At 44.5% G+C, this 21,379-nt stretch overlaps 2 protein-coding genes across 5 annotated transcripts in view; one reads left to right on the forward strand and one right to left on the reverse strand.

Annotated features, from left to right (window-relative positions):
* The window catches only part of GABRB3 (gamma-aminobutyric acid type A receptor subunit beta3), a 344,831-nt gene that overhangs the window by 273,547 nt on the left and 49,905 nt on the right, over window positions 1-21,379 (reverse strand). The gene's annotated exons all lie outside the window — the stretch shown is intronic.
* GABRA5 (gamma-aminobutyric acid type A receptor subunit alpha5) overlaps window positions 12,193-21,379 on the forward strand; it is a 69,435-nt gene continuing 60,248 nt past the window's right edge. Inside the window, exons 1-3 of one of the 4 annotated variants that reach the window (XM_017508497.2) lie at window positions 12,193-12,335; window positions 13,775-13,834; window positions 14,218-14,377. In XM_017508497.2, coding sequence (XP_017363986.1) covers window positions 14,292-14,377 — 86 coding nt within the window. In that variant the 5' untranslated portion in view covers window positions 12,193-12,335; window positions 13,775-13,834; window positions 14,218-14,291. The other 3 variants (XM_017508496.2, XM_037731340.1, XM_037731341.1) reach the window with 3 other exon arrangements.

A 21,379-nucleotide genomic window follows, 5' to 3' on the forward strand; every position in this document is an offset into this window, starting at 1 on the left:
TTTTAATTTCTAGTTGAGATGGGGTTTCAGCATGTTAGCCAGGCTGGTGTTGAACTCCTGACCTCAAGTGATCCAGCCGCCTGGCTTCCCAAAGTGCTGGGATTACAGGCATTGAGCCACTACACCTGGCCTCTTCTTTTAATTTTTTTAACCTGTCATGCCTTGCTGAATCAACGCAGCTGAACTTGATCCAAGTTCCAAGCCATTTCACTTAGGAATTAGCTTGTTCTCCTGGGCTTAAAATATCATGCAAGCAACAGCCGACCTTATCCAAACTCTGCAGATATATTTTTTATTCAAAGAGTTGTGAATGTCAGCAAGATACCTGGTCTCCTAAATGATAACTTTGTTGGGAAGGTGAGGGCAGGCAACCTCACTTTGTAGTGGAGATTCTTGATCATGTTTGGTACATGACAATATAGAGCATGAAAAGGAGCTGATTTCTTTCCTTCTCCCTACCATTCATCAACCCAGAGCTATTTGTTTTTCTTTCCAAAACGGTTGAGTTTCACTCTCATGTGATTGAGGTTCCTCAGCAGGACTCCTCTAGGGTCCTTTATAAAATGCGGATGTCTCTTCTAAGTAATGCTGACATTTTGTGAGAGGCCAACGGTCTGATTGTTGAGAATAATGATCATTCTCACCATAGATGCTGCCAGAACGGACCACATGCTGTTACTCCCACACTCTTCTCTGTTACTTGTTCAGAGCCTTACCGAAGGTGTGTGGTCAAGGCATGTCAAACCTTTACATCAGACCTGCTGTCTCTGCCCTTCCCAGCACTTTACCTGCTTATCTATTTTATTTATCTATAATAAACTCTTTCTGGTGTGTGTGCGTGCGTGTGTGTGTGTGTGTGTGTGTGTGTGTGTGTGCGCGCGCGCGCGTGTGTTTAAGCTACCAGACATGGATATCTCCTCTCCTTCTTGGCAAAGATGTGGTCAACTCTAGATATATTTGAAGTCCTACTTTAAAATACAGGCTGAAATGGGTATCATGGGTGCAACAAGTATGTCCGAAGGAAGCATACAGGGTGTGAAGCACTATGTCCTGAAAGAAAATCATCTTACAATTCTTTTTAGAGAAGCAAACATATTTATATCCTGACTTGATATGTAAGTTTCCAAGGCTTTCTATATGTGCACCCAAATTAGGCAATAAACACCTAAACCCTTAAAAATAGCATGATAGTATCAGCATTGTTGTACAATTTGCTTTTTTTTTTTTAAGAATGTGTGTGTCGAAAACAAAATGAATTATTTATGGATAAAATGATATGATATCTTAGCTTCACTTAAAAGTAATTCTGAGGGGATGAGTGGGTGAGGGTAGGGATGTCACAGGACTGGCCACAAGCGGACAGTGCTTGTGGCTGGGCTGTGTGTGCAAGACAGCACATGTCTGACACTAGTACCAAATCACCATGGTTATCCTCATAGAAACAGCAGTATGCATATGCATAATTATTTTCTTCAGTTTTTGAAAATATTTGTATTGTAAAAATCACATGCAAAATGCACACAACAAAATATTTAGGACAACAATTTATCATAAAGTGAACATCTATTGGGAAACGGTGGCAATTTGTGCTCTTTCTCTCCTGCTCCTCTATGGGCTTAGTGATTTACATGAACCACTAAGTTGATAAGTTATAACGTTTTCCCTAAGCATTGCTTTAACTTTACCACACAAATGTTCATATATTGTATTTCATTATTACATTTAAAATATTTTCTAATTTTCCTTGTAATTTTTTTTTTTTTGTAATCTATAGGTTATATAGATGTGTTACTAATCTCCAAATACTTAACGGGAAATTTTCAGAAAGCATATCAATTCTGACTTTTAGAGAACCTGCCAAGATTTTTATGGATACTGCTAAGATTTTATTGATCACCGTGATAGAGAATTAATATTGTGAGTTCAATCAATGAATATAATAAAGGTATTTATTCATGTAGGACTTAATTAATTTCACTTAATAATGTTTCATGGTTTTCTGTAAGGAGATTCTGAATATTTGTTGGATTTATTCTCAGTTTATTTAATAAATTTAAGTGCTAATATAAGTGGTATCATTTTTAGAATTTTATTTTTATATTGACATTGTATCTGATGCTCATTTCTTAAAAAAAAATTTTTTTTTGAGTCGTATTCCCATTCTGTTGCCCAGGCTGGAGTGCAGTGGCATGATCTCGGCTCACTGCAACCTCCACCTCCTGGGTTCAAGTGATTCTTCCAGCCTCCCAAGTAGCTGGGATTATAGGTGCCCGCCACCACGCCTGATTAATTTTTGTATTTTTAGTAGAGACGGGTTTCACCATGGTGGTCAAACTGGTCTTGAACTCCTGACCTCAGGTAATCCATCTGCCTTGGCCTCCCAAAGTGCTGGGATTACAGGTATGAGCCACTACTCCTGGCCTTCTGATGTTCTTTCTAAGTTTCTGTTTCTTTTAACTGATGTGTTGATAATAGATCTTTTATCAGATTAAATATATGCCTTTAGATACTTCATGTTGTATTTTAATTATGAAAGATTATTTATTTTTTTCTATATTTACTAAATGAGAGTAAGATTTTTTCGTTGTTACTGGTGAGCTGTAAGAATTGTGCAAATGTTAAACTAACTTCAAATTCCAGAAATGAGTCCAAGTTGGTCATGACATTTAGCATTCCTATAAATTGCTGGATGTTATCTGGTATTTATGTATTTGTACCTCTTTTTATGAGAGATATTGTCCACAACATTTTCTTTCTTGTAATTTCCATTTGGATTTTGGTATCACAGTTTGGCTTTAGAGAAACACTGGAAAATATTTTTTTTATTCTTTGAAGAATAGGTGAAATACTTCTGTAAGTCTGTATAGAAAGACATTTTATGTCTTTCTAAAATGTTTTATAGAATTAGGCCTAGAGTTTTCTCCATGAATTTTAATAATGAATTCAATTTTGTTATTAGTAATGGTATTCTACTTGTATTTTTCATGTATCAGTTGTGAGGAGTGTATTTTTCTAGGAACTTGTTCATCTCAAGCTGTCAATTTTCATCATAAATTTTAAAATAATTTTAAAAATCATATTTTAATATTTATAGGATCTGTAGTGATTACCCTTTTTAAATTCATAATAGCAATTATTTGTACCTTGCCTACCTTCCCTCCTTTGTTCCTGATCAATCTGGTCAGGAGTATATCATTTTTATTTATCTTTTCATACCGACTTTTGGCCTTTTTACTGGATGTTGTTATTGTTTGAATATTTGGCCCTCAAAACCTCTGTTGACATGTGATCCTCAGATTTGATGGTGGGCAGTGTTTGGGTTATAGGGGTGGATTTCTTGTGAAAAGATTAATGCCGATCCCAGGAGGGACGGAGAGAGGCAGTTGTTGCTCTGTTTGTTACCAGGAGAGTTTGTTATAAAGAGCCCGGCACCTCCCTCTCCTCTCTCTTGCTTCCTTTCTCACTATGTGATCTCATCACACAAAGGCTCCCCTTTCCCTCCCACTTTGAGTGGAAGCAGCCTGAGGGCTCCCTAAATACAGCACCCTGCTTCCTGTACATGAGCTAAATAAACCTCTTTTCTTTATAAATTACCCAACCTCAAGTATTCCTTTATAGCAACAGAAAGACAGATGCTGTTTTTCAATTATTTCTGCTCTTATTTTTATTTTTAAGGGCCAAGTTCTCACTTGTCTCCCAGGCTGGAGTGCAATGATGCAATCACAGCTCAGTACAACCTTGAACTACTGGGCTCAAGAAATCCTCCTGCCTCAGTCTGCTGCTGAGTAGCAAGGACTACAGGTGCATAATACTGTGCCCAGCCAATTTTTCTATTTTTTGTACTAACAGGGTCTCACTATGTTGCCCATGCTGGTCTCAAACTCCTGGCCTCAAGTGATTCTCCTGCCTCAGGCTCCCAAAGTGCCAGGATTACAGGTGTGAGCCACTGTGCCTGGCCTCTTATTTCTATATATATTTATTTTTACTTTCTTTGTATCTAATATGTTTTCATTTTTATAAATTTTTTATTGTTAGACTTTTTTCTGTACACATGCAATTTTCAATTCTCATCAGATCATAACTTTGTCTCTGGAAGTAGTGATGTGGCATATTTTTTATCATTCAGCTTAAAATATTTTGAATTTTGACTGAAGAGTTATTTAAAAGTATGCTTTCTAACTTACAAATATTTTGACATTCGACAGGTTTCTTTATTGATATTCTGTGAGGATTTTGCTTATATGTTTTTGTTTTTGATTTTCAGCTTAATTCACCATACTCTGAGATCATATTTTTATTGCTTTCTTACCCAGCCGACGTGTATTCTACCTTGTAGGCTACAGCGTTTTCAGCATGTGGCCATGTAACTTTAATCAGTGTTAAAAACAGGGAATTCTTTAAGTTTTCTGTATACGTACCTATTCTTTTCAGTTGCTTTTTAAAAATCACTTGCTGAGAGAAGTGAGTAAAACCCTTCCATGTTGATTGCAGATTTTTCTCTTTCTCTCTTAAGTTCTAATAATCTGACAATTTATGTACATTTCAGTCTAATTTTTTAAAAGACACTATAACTTTGGAATTATTTGGAAATTTGGAATTATTTGAAATCTGGAATTATTGTATCTTCTTAGTAAATGATGAGATACCTCTCTCTTTCTCTAGCAAATCTTTATGCTTTAAAGTCTCCTTTATCTGATATTAAGACTATACTGGCTTTCTTTTGGTTAGTAGCTAAATGGTCTACTTTTCCTCATCCTCTACTTTCAAACTTTCTAGATTCTTGTTTTTAATGGGTGTTTCTATCAACAGCACATATGGAAGTTATCTTCAACACTTTTTCATGGTTACTTTAGAACTTCATGTATCCTGATATATCAAAGTCTAAGATAAATAATTACTTTTACAAATTTCCAGACAAATGTTGATTAACTTGTGATTTCAGTCTCACACGAGTCTCACTTTTCCTAAAACAATTAGTCGCAACCTGAGAGGTAACCCTAGTTCACGATTCTTACGATTTGTTGGAATTGCCTGTTGACGGAATGGGCGCTAAGACTTGCTTTTGGAGGGTGATCATGATTCTGCTTCTACTGAGCTTTCTATGGAGCTGGATAAGCTCCCCATGTGTTAATTCATAGCTAAAACATAAATGTTCACCAGCTTGATACAGAATTGGGCAGCTGGAGTTCCTAAAACAGATGATGCAGTGCATACTCCTCATTTATCATCAGAATATGGATGCCCCTATTAAAGGTCAATTCTTTGCCTTTCTTGATCTCACAGCCACAGAAAGAAAAAACTGAAACACTTCTAAATGTAAGCCACATTAGAATAGGTATAAAACTAGAATAGAAACATCTATTTCTGGAAATATAATGGGATTCTCTAAATGGCTACCAACACAATGAAAGTAAAGCAAGGATAAATTATGACAGACCTATTCCATGTCGTGATGTGCTTCTCAGAAAGTAAGTGACGTTCCCAAGGGTGAGCGCTGAAGGACATAAGCTGGTCTGCTGAGCAGTTACCTCCGAGAAACGGAAGACTATGCATCGGAGCCAAGAAAAGCGGGGGCACAATCGGATATTTCTACACTGAATCAGGATCTGTAAACTCCCGCAATCTCAGGGAAGGGGAGGGCCGGCTGAAAAGCTGCTTTCCGGAAAAGGGAAGGTTTCGGGGAACTTGTTTCTGCCACAGCTTCTGAAGAAAAGAAGAAAAATGAGAGAAAAAAAAAAAAAGGATAAGAGGAGGAGGAGGAGCGTCTCTTATGAATATGTGAGGCTGTAGAACTGGCTTGAAGTTTGGAAATCAACTTTACACCGACCTCTTCGTCAGAGAAAAACCCAAAACAACAACAAAAAATTATTAAAGTAAATCCAGGTTGGTAAATCCAACACAAGTAGAAAAAAAGTGGAAATCCTCATGGAACAGAAGTATTCCCAATTACAGCGTGTAGAATTTACACACATAAATTACCCAACACCAAGTAAATGAGACATCATCACAGAGACAGTCAATAGGAGAAACAAATTAGACCCACAAAGACTTCAGGTCCTGGAATATTCAGACATCGATATACAATGGCCATGCTGGCATTACTATATATTTTAAATACTATATATATATATATATATATATACACACACATACATATATATATATACACATATATATATGTGTGTGTGTGTGTGTGTGTATATATATATATACACATATATAAAATGTATACATATAATTCTTGTATTTAAAATATATATAAATGTTAGAGGCTGGGTGTGATGGCTCATGTCTGTAATTCCAGCATTTTGGCAGACTGGGGTGGGCAGATCACTTGAGGTCAGGAGTTCGAGACCAGCCTGGGCAATATGGTGAAACCCTGTCTCTACTAAAAACACACACAAAAAACTATCAGGGCGTTATGGTGCATGCATGTAATCCCAGCTACTTGGGTGGCTGAGGCATGAGAATGCCCAAAACCTGGGAGGCAGAGGTTGCAGTGAGCTGAGATCACACCACCGCACCCTAGTCTGGGCAACAGAGTGAGACTCCATCTCAAAATAAATAAATAAATAAATGAAAATAAAATGAAAAGTCAGCAAGGAACAGAAAACTGTCAAAATGACAAGGCACATTTGACAAATAAACCAAATTCAACTTTTAGAAAATAAATGCTTTCATTAAGACTAGATTCTTATCCATAGCTTTAATAAATGAGACAGCATGAAGGAAAATTCACAAACTGGCAAATAAAAATAAATGTAGCACGGAAAAGCAAGTTGAAAATACGTGAAGTTAAGAAATATGGATGACAGAGCAAGAAGTCCTAATGATAGCTCATTCATATGCAGGAATGAGAAAATAATTAGAACAAGGAAACAGTACCGATTTTTAAAATCATATTAAAACCACAAAGTCATACAACAGAAAAGCATACAACACATTCCGCACAGAAAAGCATCGAAAAATGTACACTTAGACACACTGAATCTACTCAAATAACAAACAACACTAAGAAAGAGTAAGAAGGAGAGAAGGGGAGGGCCTTATCAAGGCATTTTTCAGATTGAAAAAAATCACACACACACACACACACACACACACACACACACACACACACTCTGAAGGCATGTAATCCAGCAGACATATACTAAGGAAATCTAGGCAGTAAACATCACCAGAGAAGAGGAAGAAAAGACTCCAGGAAAAATAATTTTGACAGTAAAAATAGTGAGAAAAAAGGTAAATTTTCTAAAAAGTCCATGTAAAAATTACAGTAATAATAATAGTGTCTAATCCACGGTGTTATAAAAAAGAGAGATTTCAAATAGGGACTGGAAATGACATGTGTGCCCAATCAGGGATGACAGGTGCTCGGATTTTAGAAGCACTTAAGTTAATAGACAGGTGGACTCTTGATGAATTTCAGACTCTTAAAATTTACTTTTTTATTTCTTGAGATGGAGTCTTGCTTTGTCTCCCTGGTTGGAGTGCAGTGGCATGATCTTGGCTCACTGTAACCTCCGCCTCCTGGGTTCAAGGGATTCTCATGCCACACAGCCAGCTACTCGGGAGGCTGAGGCAGGAGAACTGCATGAACCCAGGAGGCAGAGGTGGCAGTGAGCCAAGATCACGCCACTGCACTCCAGCCTGTCGGCTGGCGACTGAGCAAGACTCTGTCTCCAAAAAAAAAAAGATACCACTTCACTCCTGCAAGAATAGCCATTATTAAAAAGACAGAAAACAACAGATGTTGGCATGAATGTTATGAAAAGGGAATGCTTATACATTGTTGGTGGGAATGTGAATTAGTACAAACTCTATGGGAAAAAGTACAGAGGTTTCTCCAAGAACTAAAAGTAGATCTACTGTTCAACCCAGCAATCTCATACTGTGTATCTGCCCAAAGGAAAAGAACTCACCAAATAAAAAAGACCTGTACGTGTACGTTTATCACAGCACAATTCATAATTGCAAACATATGGAATCAACCTCAGTGCCCACCAACTCATGTGGATAAAGGAAATCTGGTGCATATATACACCGTGGAATACCTGCTTATCCATAAAAAAGGATAAGGTAACATTGTTTGCAGCAGCTTGGATGGAACTGGGGAGCCATTATGCTAAGCAAGCAACTCAGGAACAAATAACCAAATACTGCATGTTCTCACTGAGAAGTGGGAGCTAAGCTGTGGGTATGCAGGGACATGCAGAGTAATGGATACCGGAGACTCAGAAGGGAGAAGGACGGGAGGGAGGTGAAGAATTACCTTTGTGCACAATGTACACTATTTGGATGACAGATGCACTAGAAGCCACGACTTCGCAACTATACAATTCATCCATGTAACCAAAAACCACTTGTGTCCTTAAATCTATCGAAATTTTTTTAAAAGGAAGGACAGGTCAACAAGAGTTGGCATCTTGATATTCCACGTTCACAAACAAACAACAAAAAAAAAGAAATTGATTATTAAAGTAAGAGACAAGTCACTGAATGCAGAAGTCATATGTGTGACAACAAGAGTGAATAGGATAGGAAGAAAATAGAAGTATATTATTGCAAGTTTCATATAGTATACTGTACATGAAATGGAATTATGTTAATGGAATTATGACCATAGGCAGGGTGCGGCAGCTCATACCTGTAATCCCAGCACTTTGGGAGGCTGAGGCAGGAGTACTCCTTGAACCCAGGAGTTCAGGACCAGCCTGGGCAACATAGTGAGACCTGGTCTCCACTAAAAATTAAAAAATTAGCTGAGTATGGTGGTGCATGCCCATAGTTCCAACCAGTTGAGAGGTTAAAGTGAGAGAATCACTTGGGCACACGTGTTTGAGGTTGCAGTGAGCTGAGACTGCACCACTGCATTCCAACCTGGGCAAGAGAGCAAGACCCTGTCTCAGAAAAAGAAAGTAGGCTATGATAAGTTAAAGATGCCTGCGTAAACCCTAGAGCCATCACAAAATAAAATGAAATGTGGTAAAATAGAAATATGATAAATAAAACACTAGTGAAGATAAAATTGATACAATGAAATTAGAAAAAATTTAATAATATTTTTAAAGCCCCATTTGCCTCTATTTTCCTGGTTACAGAAAGGAGGCAAAGTGTGAAAAAGAATAGACCATGTTCCTTTAAGAACCCTGTCAGGTGTCAGTGGAATGGAGGTATGCAGGAAGGTGGGGACGGGTGCCCAGTATTAGTAAAGCTGTGGGGGTATCTTGTCTTTTTTTTTTTAACGCAGAAATTTAGATCTGTTCATTCATCCATTCATTGATGTACAATCTGGTTTCTAAGGTGTTCAGCTTGCTGGCTGATATGTGTGTACTTCGCCACCACACTCACTCACATTCCCATCACCTCACAGAGCTGCCCTCTTGTGTGTGTGAAATGAGAACATGTAAGATCTACCCTCTCAGCAAGTGCCAAGTACACACCACAGTGTTGTTAGCAATAGTCACGGTCTTGTACAGTGGATCTCCAGAATTTATTCATCTTGCGTAACTGAAATTTTGTACCCTTTGACAAACATCTCCCCATCTCTCTTTCCCCCAGGCCCTGGCAACCACTATGCCCAGTGATCCCCTTTCTGTGGATATAGCCAAGGGAATAAAATCAATATCTGGAAGAGGTAACTGAGCTGTCAGGTTCATTTTGCCATTTTTTTACAATAGCCAAATAACGGGAACAAGCTAAATGTCTGCCAAAGGATAAATGAATAAATAAACTGTGAGACAGACAGACAGACACACACACACACAAACGTGCATATATATGTATATGCACATACACACATATACAGCAGAATATTATCTAGTCCTAACAAAGAAGGAAATCCTGCCATTCTTGATCACATGGATGAACCTGGAGAACATGCTTGGTGAAATAAGCCAAGCACAGAAAGATAAATGAAACATGCTTTCACTTATACGACAGCACTATGTTCAGGTCTCGGCCACATCTACCACACCCACCCACGCAAACACAGTCACTGTCTCAGTCCCTGCCCCTGACTAGGGTACAGGGTGGGTGCCCTTTCGGCACCTGTTCTACTCATGGCCCAGCTTCCCCACCTTCAGCTATTTTAGGCTCTCAGGCTGGAAATGAAATTCTTATCAAGGCTGGTCCGAGGCCGAGGTTGTGTGGAACTAGGGTGCCCTCTACCGTCTTCCACGAAGATCAAGAGTTTGCTCTATTACATTCAAAAAAGAGAAAATGCTCATGGAACAAATGGGAAGTCAAGGGATAGCCTACTATTTCTCAGCACAAATACAGAATTCCACAGCAAAACAAAAAGCATTGAAATGGTAATAAGCACTCTTCTAGCAATGTGAGTTTCTGTAAGATCCTGATAGGTCTTAAGATGTCACTGTCCCCTCAGGGCAGTGAGGCTATGTCACATAAACACTAGGAGGAGAGAGAGTTGCATACCATTTCATCACAGGGAGGAGAAAAGAATTTAAGCAACATGCTTAAATACAATGTTAAAGAATGACTCCAGCTTAAGATCATTTTTATATATTCAGTCATATGTGTTATGTGGACATAAAACTGATAGCAAGTGTACCAAGAAAACATGGAAGTTTTAAACATAATCCATCAAAAGAACATGTTCACTTACAGCTGACATCTTTCATTATTAAGAATTAATGTTTATAATCCTCACTAACACAAAAGTCATTCCTTGTTTACATACATTTTCTTTTTTTTGCGGATATACACTGAATGACTTCGTGTGACAAGCTGTGAAGTTTTAAATTTCCCAATTCTTCCAACTCTCTGATTTACCTTATGCTGTTTAATCCCGAGAGAAGAGCAGTTGTCACTGGCATTTCTAAGTCTAGAACTCCAACACCTAATAGCTGAAAATTATATTAAACAGAGCGTAAAAGCATGTTGGCCACTTTAAAAAATTTAATGACTGCCAAGGAATTTCACCTTAGTGGTACATCTTTTGAGAAATCAGAAAATGAAGAAATCTTCTCTTCATTTTCTGATTTCTCAAAAGATGTACCACTAAGGTGAATGCATGTGTTCAATGTCTATTTTAGAATTAGAAAATTCTTTCAAATGAGCGTCTCGTTTCATTCACATTTTTTGAAGAAACCACTGGAAACAGTTACTTAATAGTGTGGCTAAATGTATATTCGGAGTAACACTTCCCGTATATTTGCACATTTATGTATATTTGTGTCCTGTTCCTGGAATAGATTTACCATTTTTCTTTTGCAGAGATTTTCAGCATTTCGGGAATGTGCAGAAGTACTAGTAGGTAACTTAGATTTGGAACACACTGTATTAGATATCGTTGGAAAGAGGCTTCCTACACTGGAAGGCCAACGATCTTTCCTGGAGGAGAGTTAGGAATTTGCCTTCTTTTTACCATCACCCTGTGAAGAGAGACTATGAACAATGCAGTTTCACAAAAGGCACGGGACAGTGGTGTAAACAAACCTCCCATCAGTTCTGGGCGGCTTTCCTGTAAGTCTGGAACGTTCTCCACTGGGCGTTACAGTCGAGAGCCCCCCACCTCCAGAGGAAACCAGGCCCTGCAGCCCGCGACGACGGGCTGTGGCGCTTTGGCCTCACCTTGCTCGCGTTGTCTGAAGGGACCCTGGTGCCGCGCGGCTGTCCTGGACGCCACCCTCCGCTCCCAGAACTGCAGCGCCCGGACGGACGGGACACCGGCCTCAGGACCTGAGCGAGGCCCCACGCGCGTGGCCGCTGAGGCTCGGAAGCCCGGCTGGGGGGGGTCCCGGCCCGTCGCCCCGGGCGCGCTCTCAGCCCTGCAGCCCCAGGCCTCCCGGCCCTTCCGTCCCCGCGGCCCCCGCGGCCCGTGGTCAGGAAATGGAACTTGGGAAAAGCCCCAGACGGACAGCGCTCTGGGCAGGGACTCCGCTCCGGCCGAGTCCACGGTGACCCCGGCCCCTGCGCTCCGGTCCGAGCGGGACGAGAGGGTCTGCACCGGCCAGTTTCCCTCAGACGCGCCCGGGGAGGCGCGCGCGGGTGCCGTGGAGCCCGCAGGACCCAGGCCGGGGCAGGGAGGCGAGGGCCGAGCCGGGGAGCAGAGCTCTGGGAGCCCCGGCCGCTGCCACGCGGGGCTGGCGCCGCCTTCCCAGCGCGGTCCCACGAGGGGCGGCGGGGACCGCGGGCGGCGCCCCGGGGAAACTTCGCGCGCGCAGGGCCTCTCCCCGCGCAGGCCGAGCCGCGCGCCCTCCCCGCCCCCTCCGCCGAGCCGGGACTCGTTTGCTGAGCGTCTGGCGGCCTCTACCGGAGCCTCCGCAGAGGGCCGGTCTCCAGCCGGAGACGACATGTGGCGCTCGGGCGAGGTGAGCGCGGGCGCCGGGCGCGGGGGACTCTGCGGAGGGCGGCGCGCGGCCCCGGGCGCGGCGGGAGCGGAGCTGCAGGGCGGCGGCGGGAGCGCGGGGCGCCGGGGAAGTTCGCGCGGGCAGCATGGGGCGGTGACGCCGCACCGGCCTGGCGAGAGCGGGCGGCGGCGGAGGAGGATGCGCCCTCACCGACGGCTCCTCCGGGGCCGGGGCCGCGGGGTAGGAGGACGCGGCGGGCTGCCTGGCCGGGGAGGGGCGGCGCGGGGCCAGGCCGGGGCGCAAACTTTCCCCCGGCGACTGTGGGCTGAAGCGGGCGCGGGAGGCGCGGGGTCCGGGCGGCTCAGCCCTGCGGGACGGGGCACCGGGGCGCAGCGCCGGGTGGGGGTCAGGGGCCGCCCGCGGCCGCCGTCTCGGGAGCCGGAGGGGCGAGGTCGCCCCCCTGCAAGGCCAGCGTCAGCCCCGGGGCTCTGAGGCGCGCGGCGTCTCGGGTGGACTCGGACCCCGTGCGGGTGTCGCGCGCGTGTCGCGCGGGCTGCTCGAGGCCAGGGGACTCGGAGCCGCCGCTGCACCGCGCGCTCCCAGCCCGGGAGGAAGGCGCTGCCCGGCCGAGCGCTCGGCGGGGACCCGGGGCGGGAACCGGGAAGGTCTGCGAGAGCCGGGAGCGAGCCGGGGAGGGCCCGGAGCGGGAGACCCTCTGCGCGCCGCAGCAGACCTGGCGGGTGGAGACCGCGGCTGCCGGGGCGGCCCAGGCTGCGACTCCGCAGTGCAGCCCCCGCGCCCACCTGCACTGGCGCGCCGGCCCTGGCGAGCCTCGGTGGGAGTCAGGGGGTCGCGGGAGCGCAGCCTCTCCTTGGGGGCCCTGGCTCGGGGCTGAGGGGCGGCGGGAGGCGCCGCCCGGGTTTCCCGCATGCAGCGCCGCGTGCTCGCCGCCTGGCTCTGGCCCGGGTCCCGCGACGAGCCCCAGGACGTGCCCAGGCGACCACCGCATGGACCCTGCCCTTCTTGGCAGGAGTCGCCGAGGGCGTTCGCTTCCGAGGTGGAAGTACCTGTTGTGTCTCCCGGTTCCAGAGTTTGCGGGGGATGGGGGGGGGGGGGGGGGGGGGCTTCTTGGGAAAATGCTTGTTTCGGAAGCATTCTGTTCGGATGCTGAGAGCACCTATTTGCGTTATGCGCATATTGCGAAATGTATGTTTTCACTAAGGTTGGTCGCTGAGCCCAGGGACAATGTCTGCCTGGATCTCAAATGCATTGATGAGGGTGCAGCACGGAGCCGAGAGACTCGCACAGAGGCAGTGGTTAAGTTGTGTAGTTGCGGGGACCCAATGCCGGCAAAGTAGCCACACTCTGTTGTCATAGGCGGTCGTTGTGGTATTGTGATCCTGCAGAAAACCTGTTTCTTAAATGTGCTTTTCCCTACTTCTTTCCACATACTTTCTCAGTGCCTTGCAGAGCGAGGAGTAGCTTGCTGGCTTTGAACGCGTGGCAGATATTTCAGAAAGGTAAAATTGTTACACTTGTGGATTTGACAGATACAAAATAATACAGTTGCTCAGATAAGTAATGTGTTAATTTTAAAAATTGGACTAATCCTTTATTTGGTAACGTACTAAAAAACAAAACAGTATTTGAGACATAGCAAACAATAAATTAGGATGATTCTACACCCTGAGTAGAAGTAAAAATAAGCGTCTTGATACTTACTTTTATGCTCCAACTTACTGCCCTGTGAGGCTGTTGGAAAACACCTGGTGCGCTGCTGTGCTGGGAAGGAGTCGGGCTCCCTTCTTTGTAAATTGTTGTGATAGCAGTGTGATTTGACTCCAGGAACTCTGACACAACAGCATTGATGTTCACGTGCTTCCCTGCTTTGTGTGCTTTTCAGCTTCAAGATCAAGCTGGAGAAGGGAAGAGTTATTCCTCCATATTCACCTGCTTCAACTACTATTCTTACTGGGAATGGACAATGGAATGTTCTCTAGTTTTATCATGATCAAAAACCTCCTTCTCTTTTGTATTTCCATGAACTTATCCAGTCACTTTGGGTAAGTTACCATCTATGCTTTTATTTTATGATGTTAGGGACACTGGTGCTTTTCAGACACGTTATGGGAGCAGCACATCCGTTGAGCAAGCCCTCGATGGCCACCTTTGCAGCCCCACGCCCTTCACTTGTTGTAAATACATGGAGTCCTTGCCCTGACCCACGCTTTCTTCCTGAGCAAGGCTGCTCCCGCGTGGGGTCTCTGAAATGAGTCAGAGAAAAAAGGCACATTATGTTTTCAGAAATGGAAACTGAAGATGATATCCGAGTCAACCGTGCTTCCTCCTACTCAGGTTAAAACAAGATTCAGGAGTTCACGTGCATGAAGGACAGTCACTGCTTGTTAGACAAGGCAGTGCCAACATTTCAATTGCCCTCCACGGTTCCATTATGCAGTCGAAGTTGCGTTGAAAGCCAGGCCTCTGCTACTTGGCATTGAAAAGGACTCACAGTGGTCCTGGCCTGAGCCAAGGCCCTGGAACTGTGAGCATCTGAGCACAGGTGCAGACACCGTAAACCACAGGTATCTGAAGACCTGAAAGACACTCCTGAGGTTCTGGCATTATCATTTCCATTAACCCCTCTTTCATTTTAGCCTTTAGTATCCGTTACCAACTCTCACCTTTTATTTATTTATTTTTTCAATGAAACTAGTGATAACCGACATCCTGGTGAATGTTCTTAGGAGGCTGCTTTTCCTGTTCAGACCCCTGCCCCAGAATTGTTCTGGTTAATCAAAAGGATTGTAACTTGATGTTGATGGCATATAATTAAGAAATTAAATGTCAGGATGGAAGTTGCTAAGCGTTAGTGCTGCAAGAATGGGGTCCAGAGGCTTCACAGCCTGTCTGCACTTGTGTTAACCATCACCGGATGGGGAATACACAGTGGCTTTGCAACAGCCTGGAGACAGCCTTTCCATCCGGGGAAGAGAAGGACATCCCCAGGGCCAAGACGTTTTCTGTGTGTCCTCTGTCCATGATCTGCTCTTCTGACCCTTCTAGATCTGGGCAGAGGAGGGGGTGGGTGTTGGGGGCTGGCTGAGGTGCAGTGGCTGGTAGGAGACAGTACTGGGACTGTAGTCTAGTCCACCCAGGAACTAGCCTGAGCCATCAGCTGGGACTCTGTCCAGCAGAGCTGAGCCAACAAAGATGCCTGTCTCTCACCAACAGAAGCAGGCAGCCTGTGCACTCTAACCACACCGATAGGAACAGGCGTTCTGCAGGTCTCAGGCCTTTGAGCCTTTCTGAGTATTCCCTTGGGAAAGAGCATTGCTGCTTATCTTGAGTGGACACCTCTCTTCCCATGCCTTGGGATTTTTTTATCTGTTAAATGAAGCTTTTCCTTTACAAGTTCTCTGCAGCTGTCAAAGCCTATAAACTAGCATGTTCACAGTGTTCTTCTGAATGAAATGTCTGCACATAGTAAAATCACACAGAATCTTCAAATTTGCCAGCTAATGCATTAGGTAGTTGGTTTGTTTGATATACCACATATATTTGGTAGCATTTTGTAGGTGAGGAATATGTCAGGGTTGGCACCTTATATTTTCTTTAAAATACCTTGGCCAGGCCCGGCGCAGTGGCTCATGACTGTATCCTAACACTGTGGGAGGCTGGGGCAGGCGGATTGCCTGTGGTCAAGAGTTTGAGATAAGTCTGGCTAACGTGGTGAAACCCCACATCTACTGGGGGCACATGCTTGTATGCCTGTAATCTCAGCCACTCGGGAGGCTGAGGCAGGAAAATCACTTGAACCTGGGAGGTGGAGGTTGCCGTGAGCTGAGATTATGCCACTGCATTCCAGCCTGGGCGACAGAGCAAGACTTTGTCTCAAAAACAAAACAAAATAAAACAAAAAAACATCTTGGCCAAATGTATTGTGATTTTGCATTGACTAAGCATGAAATGGTTTCACTCCCTGGTAGACTCAGGCCTGAAATAGGAAGTAATATGTATATGAGGTTAGCCCCAAGAAGCAGTTACTCTTTCTTATTTAGTTCTGTAGCTTTCTGAGATCATCTTCAGAGGTGTATCTTAGTCTGAAGGCTAACAATGAGTAAGTGGTAGAATACCCCTCAAACTCTCCAGAAAATTAACTGTTGGAGCAGTTTTTAATCTGTTAGGTATACGGTCAATAGTCCATCATAAAACAGTACCTCCTAACTGCAGCAAATATGTGAGATACAGAAAACAATAATGAAAGGAATCTCTTCAGTTCCACCACCCAGAGACAACCATGCTTCCCATTTGGTGCGTTGACTTCCCTTGCTTCTGTGCATGTTTTTACACAGTTGGGATCAGGCTATGTGGTTTAGTGCTGTGTTTTTTTCATGTCTAATACAGTATCACAATTTCGTCAAAATGTGTTATTTTAAATAGCTGCAAATATGACAGGGCATGAGTGCCTTGTGTTAGCTTCTTCCCTCATTGGGGGTGTTTACGTAGTGAATGATTTTGCTGTTACAGATTTTCCTGTAGCGAACAGATTTGACTTACAAGTTTTCTTAGGTATTTGAGATGATTTATATTAGAAGATATTTTTGTAAGAGGAATTTTATATTGGGTTCTTGGAGCACTTTTCACGCTTGACCCTGCACGCCCAGTTGCTTTTGAAGAAGTGGGGTTTCTAGCAAAGCAGGAAGCCAGGCTCACACACTCTGGCCAGCAGGGCGTGTCTTTCAGCAGCCACGAAAGACGTCATAAAAGACATCAGGTCCTATTTCTTTCCCTTCCTATAGAAGTCTCCTCTCACTTGTATATTATCTAAATGGACTTAAGAATAATTGTATCAAATCCCAATTGAAGTTTCCTAATATTTAGTTCACTTTAAATCTTGAAAACATAGCTACCACAATGTGTGGAGCACCTGCCTTTTTGTTACGTGTTTTGGGTGAATCCTGGGAGCCACTGTATGAGCTGAGCACCGTTAGCCCGTGTTTTAGCTGGGAAGGCGGGAGGATGGATACGTGACCTTGGGCACCGGAGTCCTTTCTCAGCGCTTCCTATGTGACTGCCCAGTTACTTCTTGGGCTCCCTGACTTGAACACGCTCAGTTTGCAGGGTAGCGCTGGATCAAACCCGTCTAGACAAGAGGGAACTTAATTCTGAAAGGGTGGAGAGAGTTTTCAGTACTTGGGGATTAGGGAGGAAAAAGAGCCTGGGTCAGCTCTGTTTATTCCCCCCACACAAGAAAGAGTTTATGTGGTTGGGTTCAAAAGAAAGAGGAAAGGAGACGCACCAAAGGGTTTAATTGGAACGTGATTCCAGGACAAGAGAAGTGCTGACTCCTGAGAGACCGGAGAGCTGGCAGGGCGTGAGGAGGGCTACACAGAATCAGGCAGGGGAGAAGAAGAAGAAAGTGTAGCGCTATGTGCATGGAGCAGGCTGAGATGCAGCGTTTATGAGACGTCCGTGGCACTGGCAGTGGGCAAACGTATAGATGTGATAAGTGCAATGTCCTTGGTGATTGTATAGGATAATCAAGGTGAAATTGCTTCGAAAATACACCTGTGTGCTTCTCCTTTTCTTGGTCATCTTCTAAATTTGATCAGAGTCACCAGAGCTCATTTTCAATAGGCTTTCTAATTCTTTGTTAGTTTTAAATTATGGAACGGAGCCCAAGTCAAGCGTGCAACAGAATAAGGCTGTTTTTGGGCAGTCAATCATGTGCTGTCGTACATTTGAAGACCTGGGATTATTTGACGCATTGTATTTATTTTAGTAAGTCCAGTAAACAAAACTACATAGTGTAGAAAAACCAGCACAGAAACAGTATTGGCACCCATATAATGTCAAAATACGTAATATTAAATTTAAACTGGAATTAATTTATTATCATTAAGAAAATCATACTTTATTAGACTTGATAGATCAGTGACAATTGTTAGATAAAATTGAGGATTATCAGCTTAATAATAAGTTATAGTCTGAGTCCATTGATTTTTATTGCCTTAAATATATTTTGGAGGTTTACTGATTGATAAAAAATGTGTTGAACAATTTTTTACTACTTGGGAGCCGCAATTCAAACAGACTTTGGAAAACAGTATTTTATAATTGGCAATTAAAAGTAGGTTCTTGCAGAAGTAGCTTTTGAGCGTGAGCAGATACAGTCTTCTTTATCTGTCTACACAGAAGTGCCAGCATGGACTGTTGGTTTTGCGAAGAGGGCCATTTCATACGCACACTCAAGGACAGTTCACTTGTTTTAAGTAGAGCAGAAAGTACCTTCTCTCTGAATCACACAGGTACACACGATGTTTTTTTAATGGAAAATTCGCTCTTGTGAATCCCCAGATGACAAATTTTTCCTGCACCATAGCTGTGGGTTCATGAGGCCCAGGACGAATAGTCATGGCAACAATTCTAAAAAACACCAGGAAAGCCCAGTGAAGGAGTTAGCGGGGAACGCAGGTGGTAGCACCTACAGGCTTCAGCGGCCCCAGAGAGCTAAAAGGCAGTTCTTGCATGTGGCAAAAAAATGTAGGTGGCTTAAAGAGGGCTACAGGGGAATATCCAGCATTTTTTTTGAAGGTCCCAAAAGAAAATACTTCCCAGTTACCTGCTTTATAAAGGAAGCTTTCAGCGTGTTCATCAGGCACTGAGCATGCTAGGAGTCGGAGCGTGTGGGCTTTTGCGTTTGTACAAAGGTTCAAATTGCATCAGATGCACATTCTAATTAATAAGAAATTTCAGAGGAAAGTACTACAAGCAAAAATAAGAAATCTCACCAAAGAAGTCTGTTGGCAGGAACAGTAAGCATCAGCTTGTATATGAGTGTAACTCCTTAATATTCAAAATGCATTTTTTAAAAAATGCACTGTTTAATTTACAGAAGATTCTTAATTTGCAGGAGAAAAGAGCTCAGGCATTAGAGCTTAGAGAAGTGTGTGCAAGTTTCACCATCAGAAAGTGGTAAAGGCAGGGCCTCCCTGAGAATGCAGGCTGAGCTGGCAGGTTCCACCACAGAGCCTGTTCCGGAAGGTCCTCATTTTTATTACGGTGCCATGAAAAGGGAAAGATGGCGGGGGGACTATTTATGGGCAACAAAAGAATGTCCTAATCTAGAACTCACATGGTACCACCATACAAACATTGTCTGTTGCAGCCCACAGAAGCTCCGGCACGGAATACAGGCTGAACTGGAGTGCTGGTGAGAGTCAGACGAGCGGTGGAACAGGCTTTAGCAGTTCTCTGAAAACTCCATTTTATTTCTATTTATTTAACAACTTATTTTAAAAGCAAAAGGCAAACCTGACAGTGAATGAAGCACAGAGCCAGTTAATTATTTTCAGTTTTAACAAAAACGATTGGGCCATCACTGCACTGTCAGTTCGGTTCCTGTTTCAGGACTGCTGGTGAATATTTAGAATTATGTTAAGTGTCATTTTGACAGAGGGCAGTGTAGCTGCCCAGCTTCGATCTCTGTCCACACGCTCTCTGTGTAACGTCAGAAGAGTTATTTAACCTGCCTGCAACTCAGTCTCTGATCTCAAAGTCAGATTAATCGTAGGTCCAGGATCCCAAGGCTGGTGTAAAGGATCAATTGCCAGCCTATGCCAAATGCTTCCACAAGCCCAGGCCTGTGTCGGGAGAGAGTGAGCTAAAGGCAGCAGGCCATTCTGGGTGCCGTAACCAGGAGACTCCTGGGGTTCACTGGACCCGGAGGGTGAGATGGCGCCTGGCCTCAGCCTGAGCACAGCAAGTCACTGCCTTGCCCACGTCTGCAGTGGGTCCCTCGCAGGGGACATTGCCCTGCAGCAACACCAGCGTGCATTGTGCCCTCACCATGCACCAGGCACTGTGGCAGCTGCTGAGGTACACAGAGGGGGTGGGGCGGTGTGGGGCCTGCCTTCCAGGAGGGTGCACTCTAGAGTGCATGGAATAAGTGTCAGTAGGTTATGATGATTGCCACGAAGAGTAATTCAGAGTAAGAAATAGTGCGTGTGCTGGAAGGAGATGCTTGAGCAGAGATCCGAGGGAGGTGAGGATGTGAGCAAAGCTGTTGGCAGAAAAACCCGCACTGGCAGGAGGAATGGCGGGTGAATCCTGGGCTGTGTGGCAGGTGCGTGCTTGGCATGCTAGGAACAGCGACGGGGCGGGCGTGATGAAGAGGGATGCTGAGAGGGAGCGTCGTGAGGGAGGAAGGACTGCGGTCGGGGTCATACTCTGAAGGGGCTCCAGGCCACGCAGGGAGCATCAGGAAGGACAGCTGGCTTTTGTCTGGAAGGGCAGTGAGGGCCACTGAGTGGTTTTGAGTAGGTTTGAAATATGAGCCAATTTAGATGTGACAGTGATGTGACTTACACGTTGAAGCTCACTCTGGGTGGAATCTGGGGTGAGAGGAGAGGCGGTTAACCGAAGACACAGTGGGGACAGTGAAGAGGCCATTGCAGTGGCCCAGGGAAGTGGCTGTCTTGGCCAGCAGCATTAGTTGATGGGTTAATGTGGGCATGAAGGAAAGGGAGAAGTCAGGAATAACCCCCAGGTATTTGTCTAGAAAACCCGACAGGTTCACCTGCCTATCATTGAGCTGGAGAGAGCAGTAGGGAAGAGGTTCAGGTACGGCAGGAAGGTCACAGATGCAGGTTCAGGTATGGAAGGCTGCAGGTGCAGGTTCAGGTACAGAAGGAAGGACACAGGTGCAGGTTCAGGTACAGAAGGAAGGTCACAGGTGCAGGTTCAGGTACGGAAGGAAGGTCACAGGTACAGGTTCAGGTATGGAAGGCCGCAGGTGCAGATTCAGGTATGGAAGGAAGGCCACAGGTGCAGGTTCAGGTACGGAAGGAAGGTCACAGGTGCAGGTTCAGGTACGGAAGGAAGGTCACAGGTGCAGGTTCAGGTACAGAAGGAAGGTCACAGATGCAGGTTCAGGTACGGAAGGCAGGTCACAGGTGCAGGTTCAGGTATGGAAGGAAGGCCACAGGTTCAGGTTCAGGTACGGAAGGCCACAGGTGCAGGTTCAGGGACAGAAGGAAGGTCACAGGTGCAGGTTCAGGTAC

The sequence above is a fragment of the Cebus imitator genome, unplaced genomic scaffold (genome assembly GCF_001604975.1).
Source record: "Cebus imitator isolate Cc_AM_T3 unplaced genomic scaffold, Cebus_imitator-1.0 Scaffold392, whole genome shotgun sequence".
Lineage (NCBI taxonomy): Eukaryota > Metazoa > Chordata > Mammalia > Primates > Cebidae > Cebus > Cebus imitator.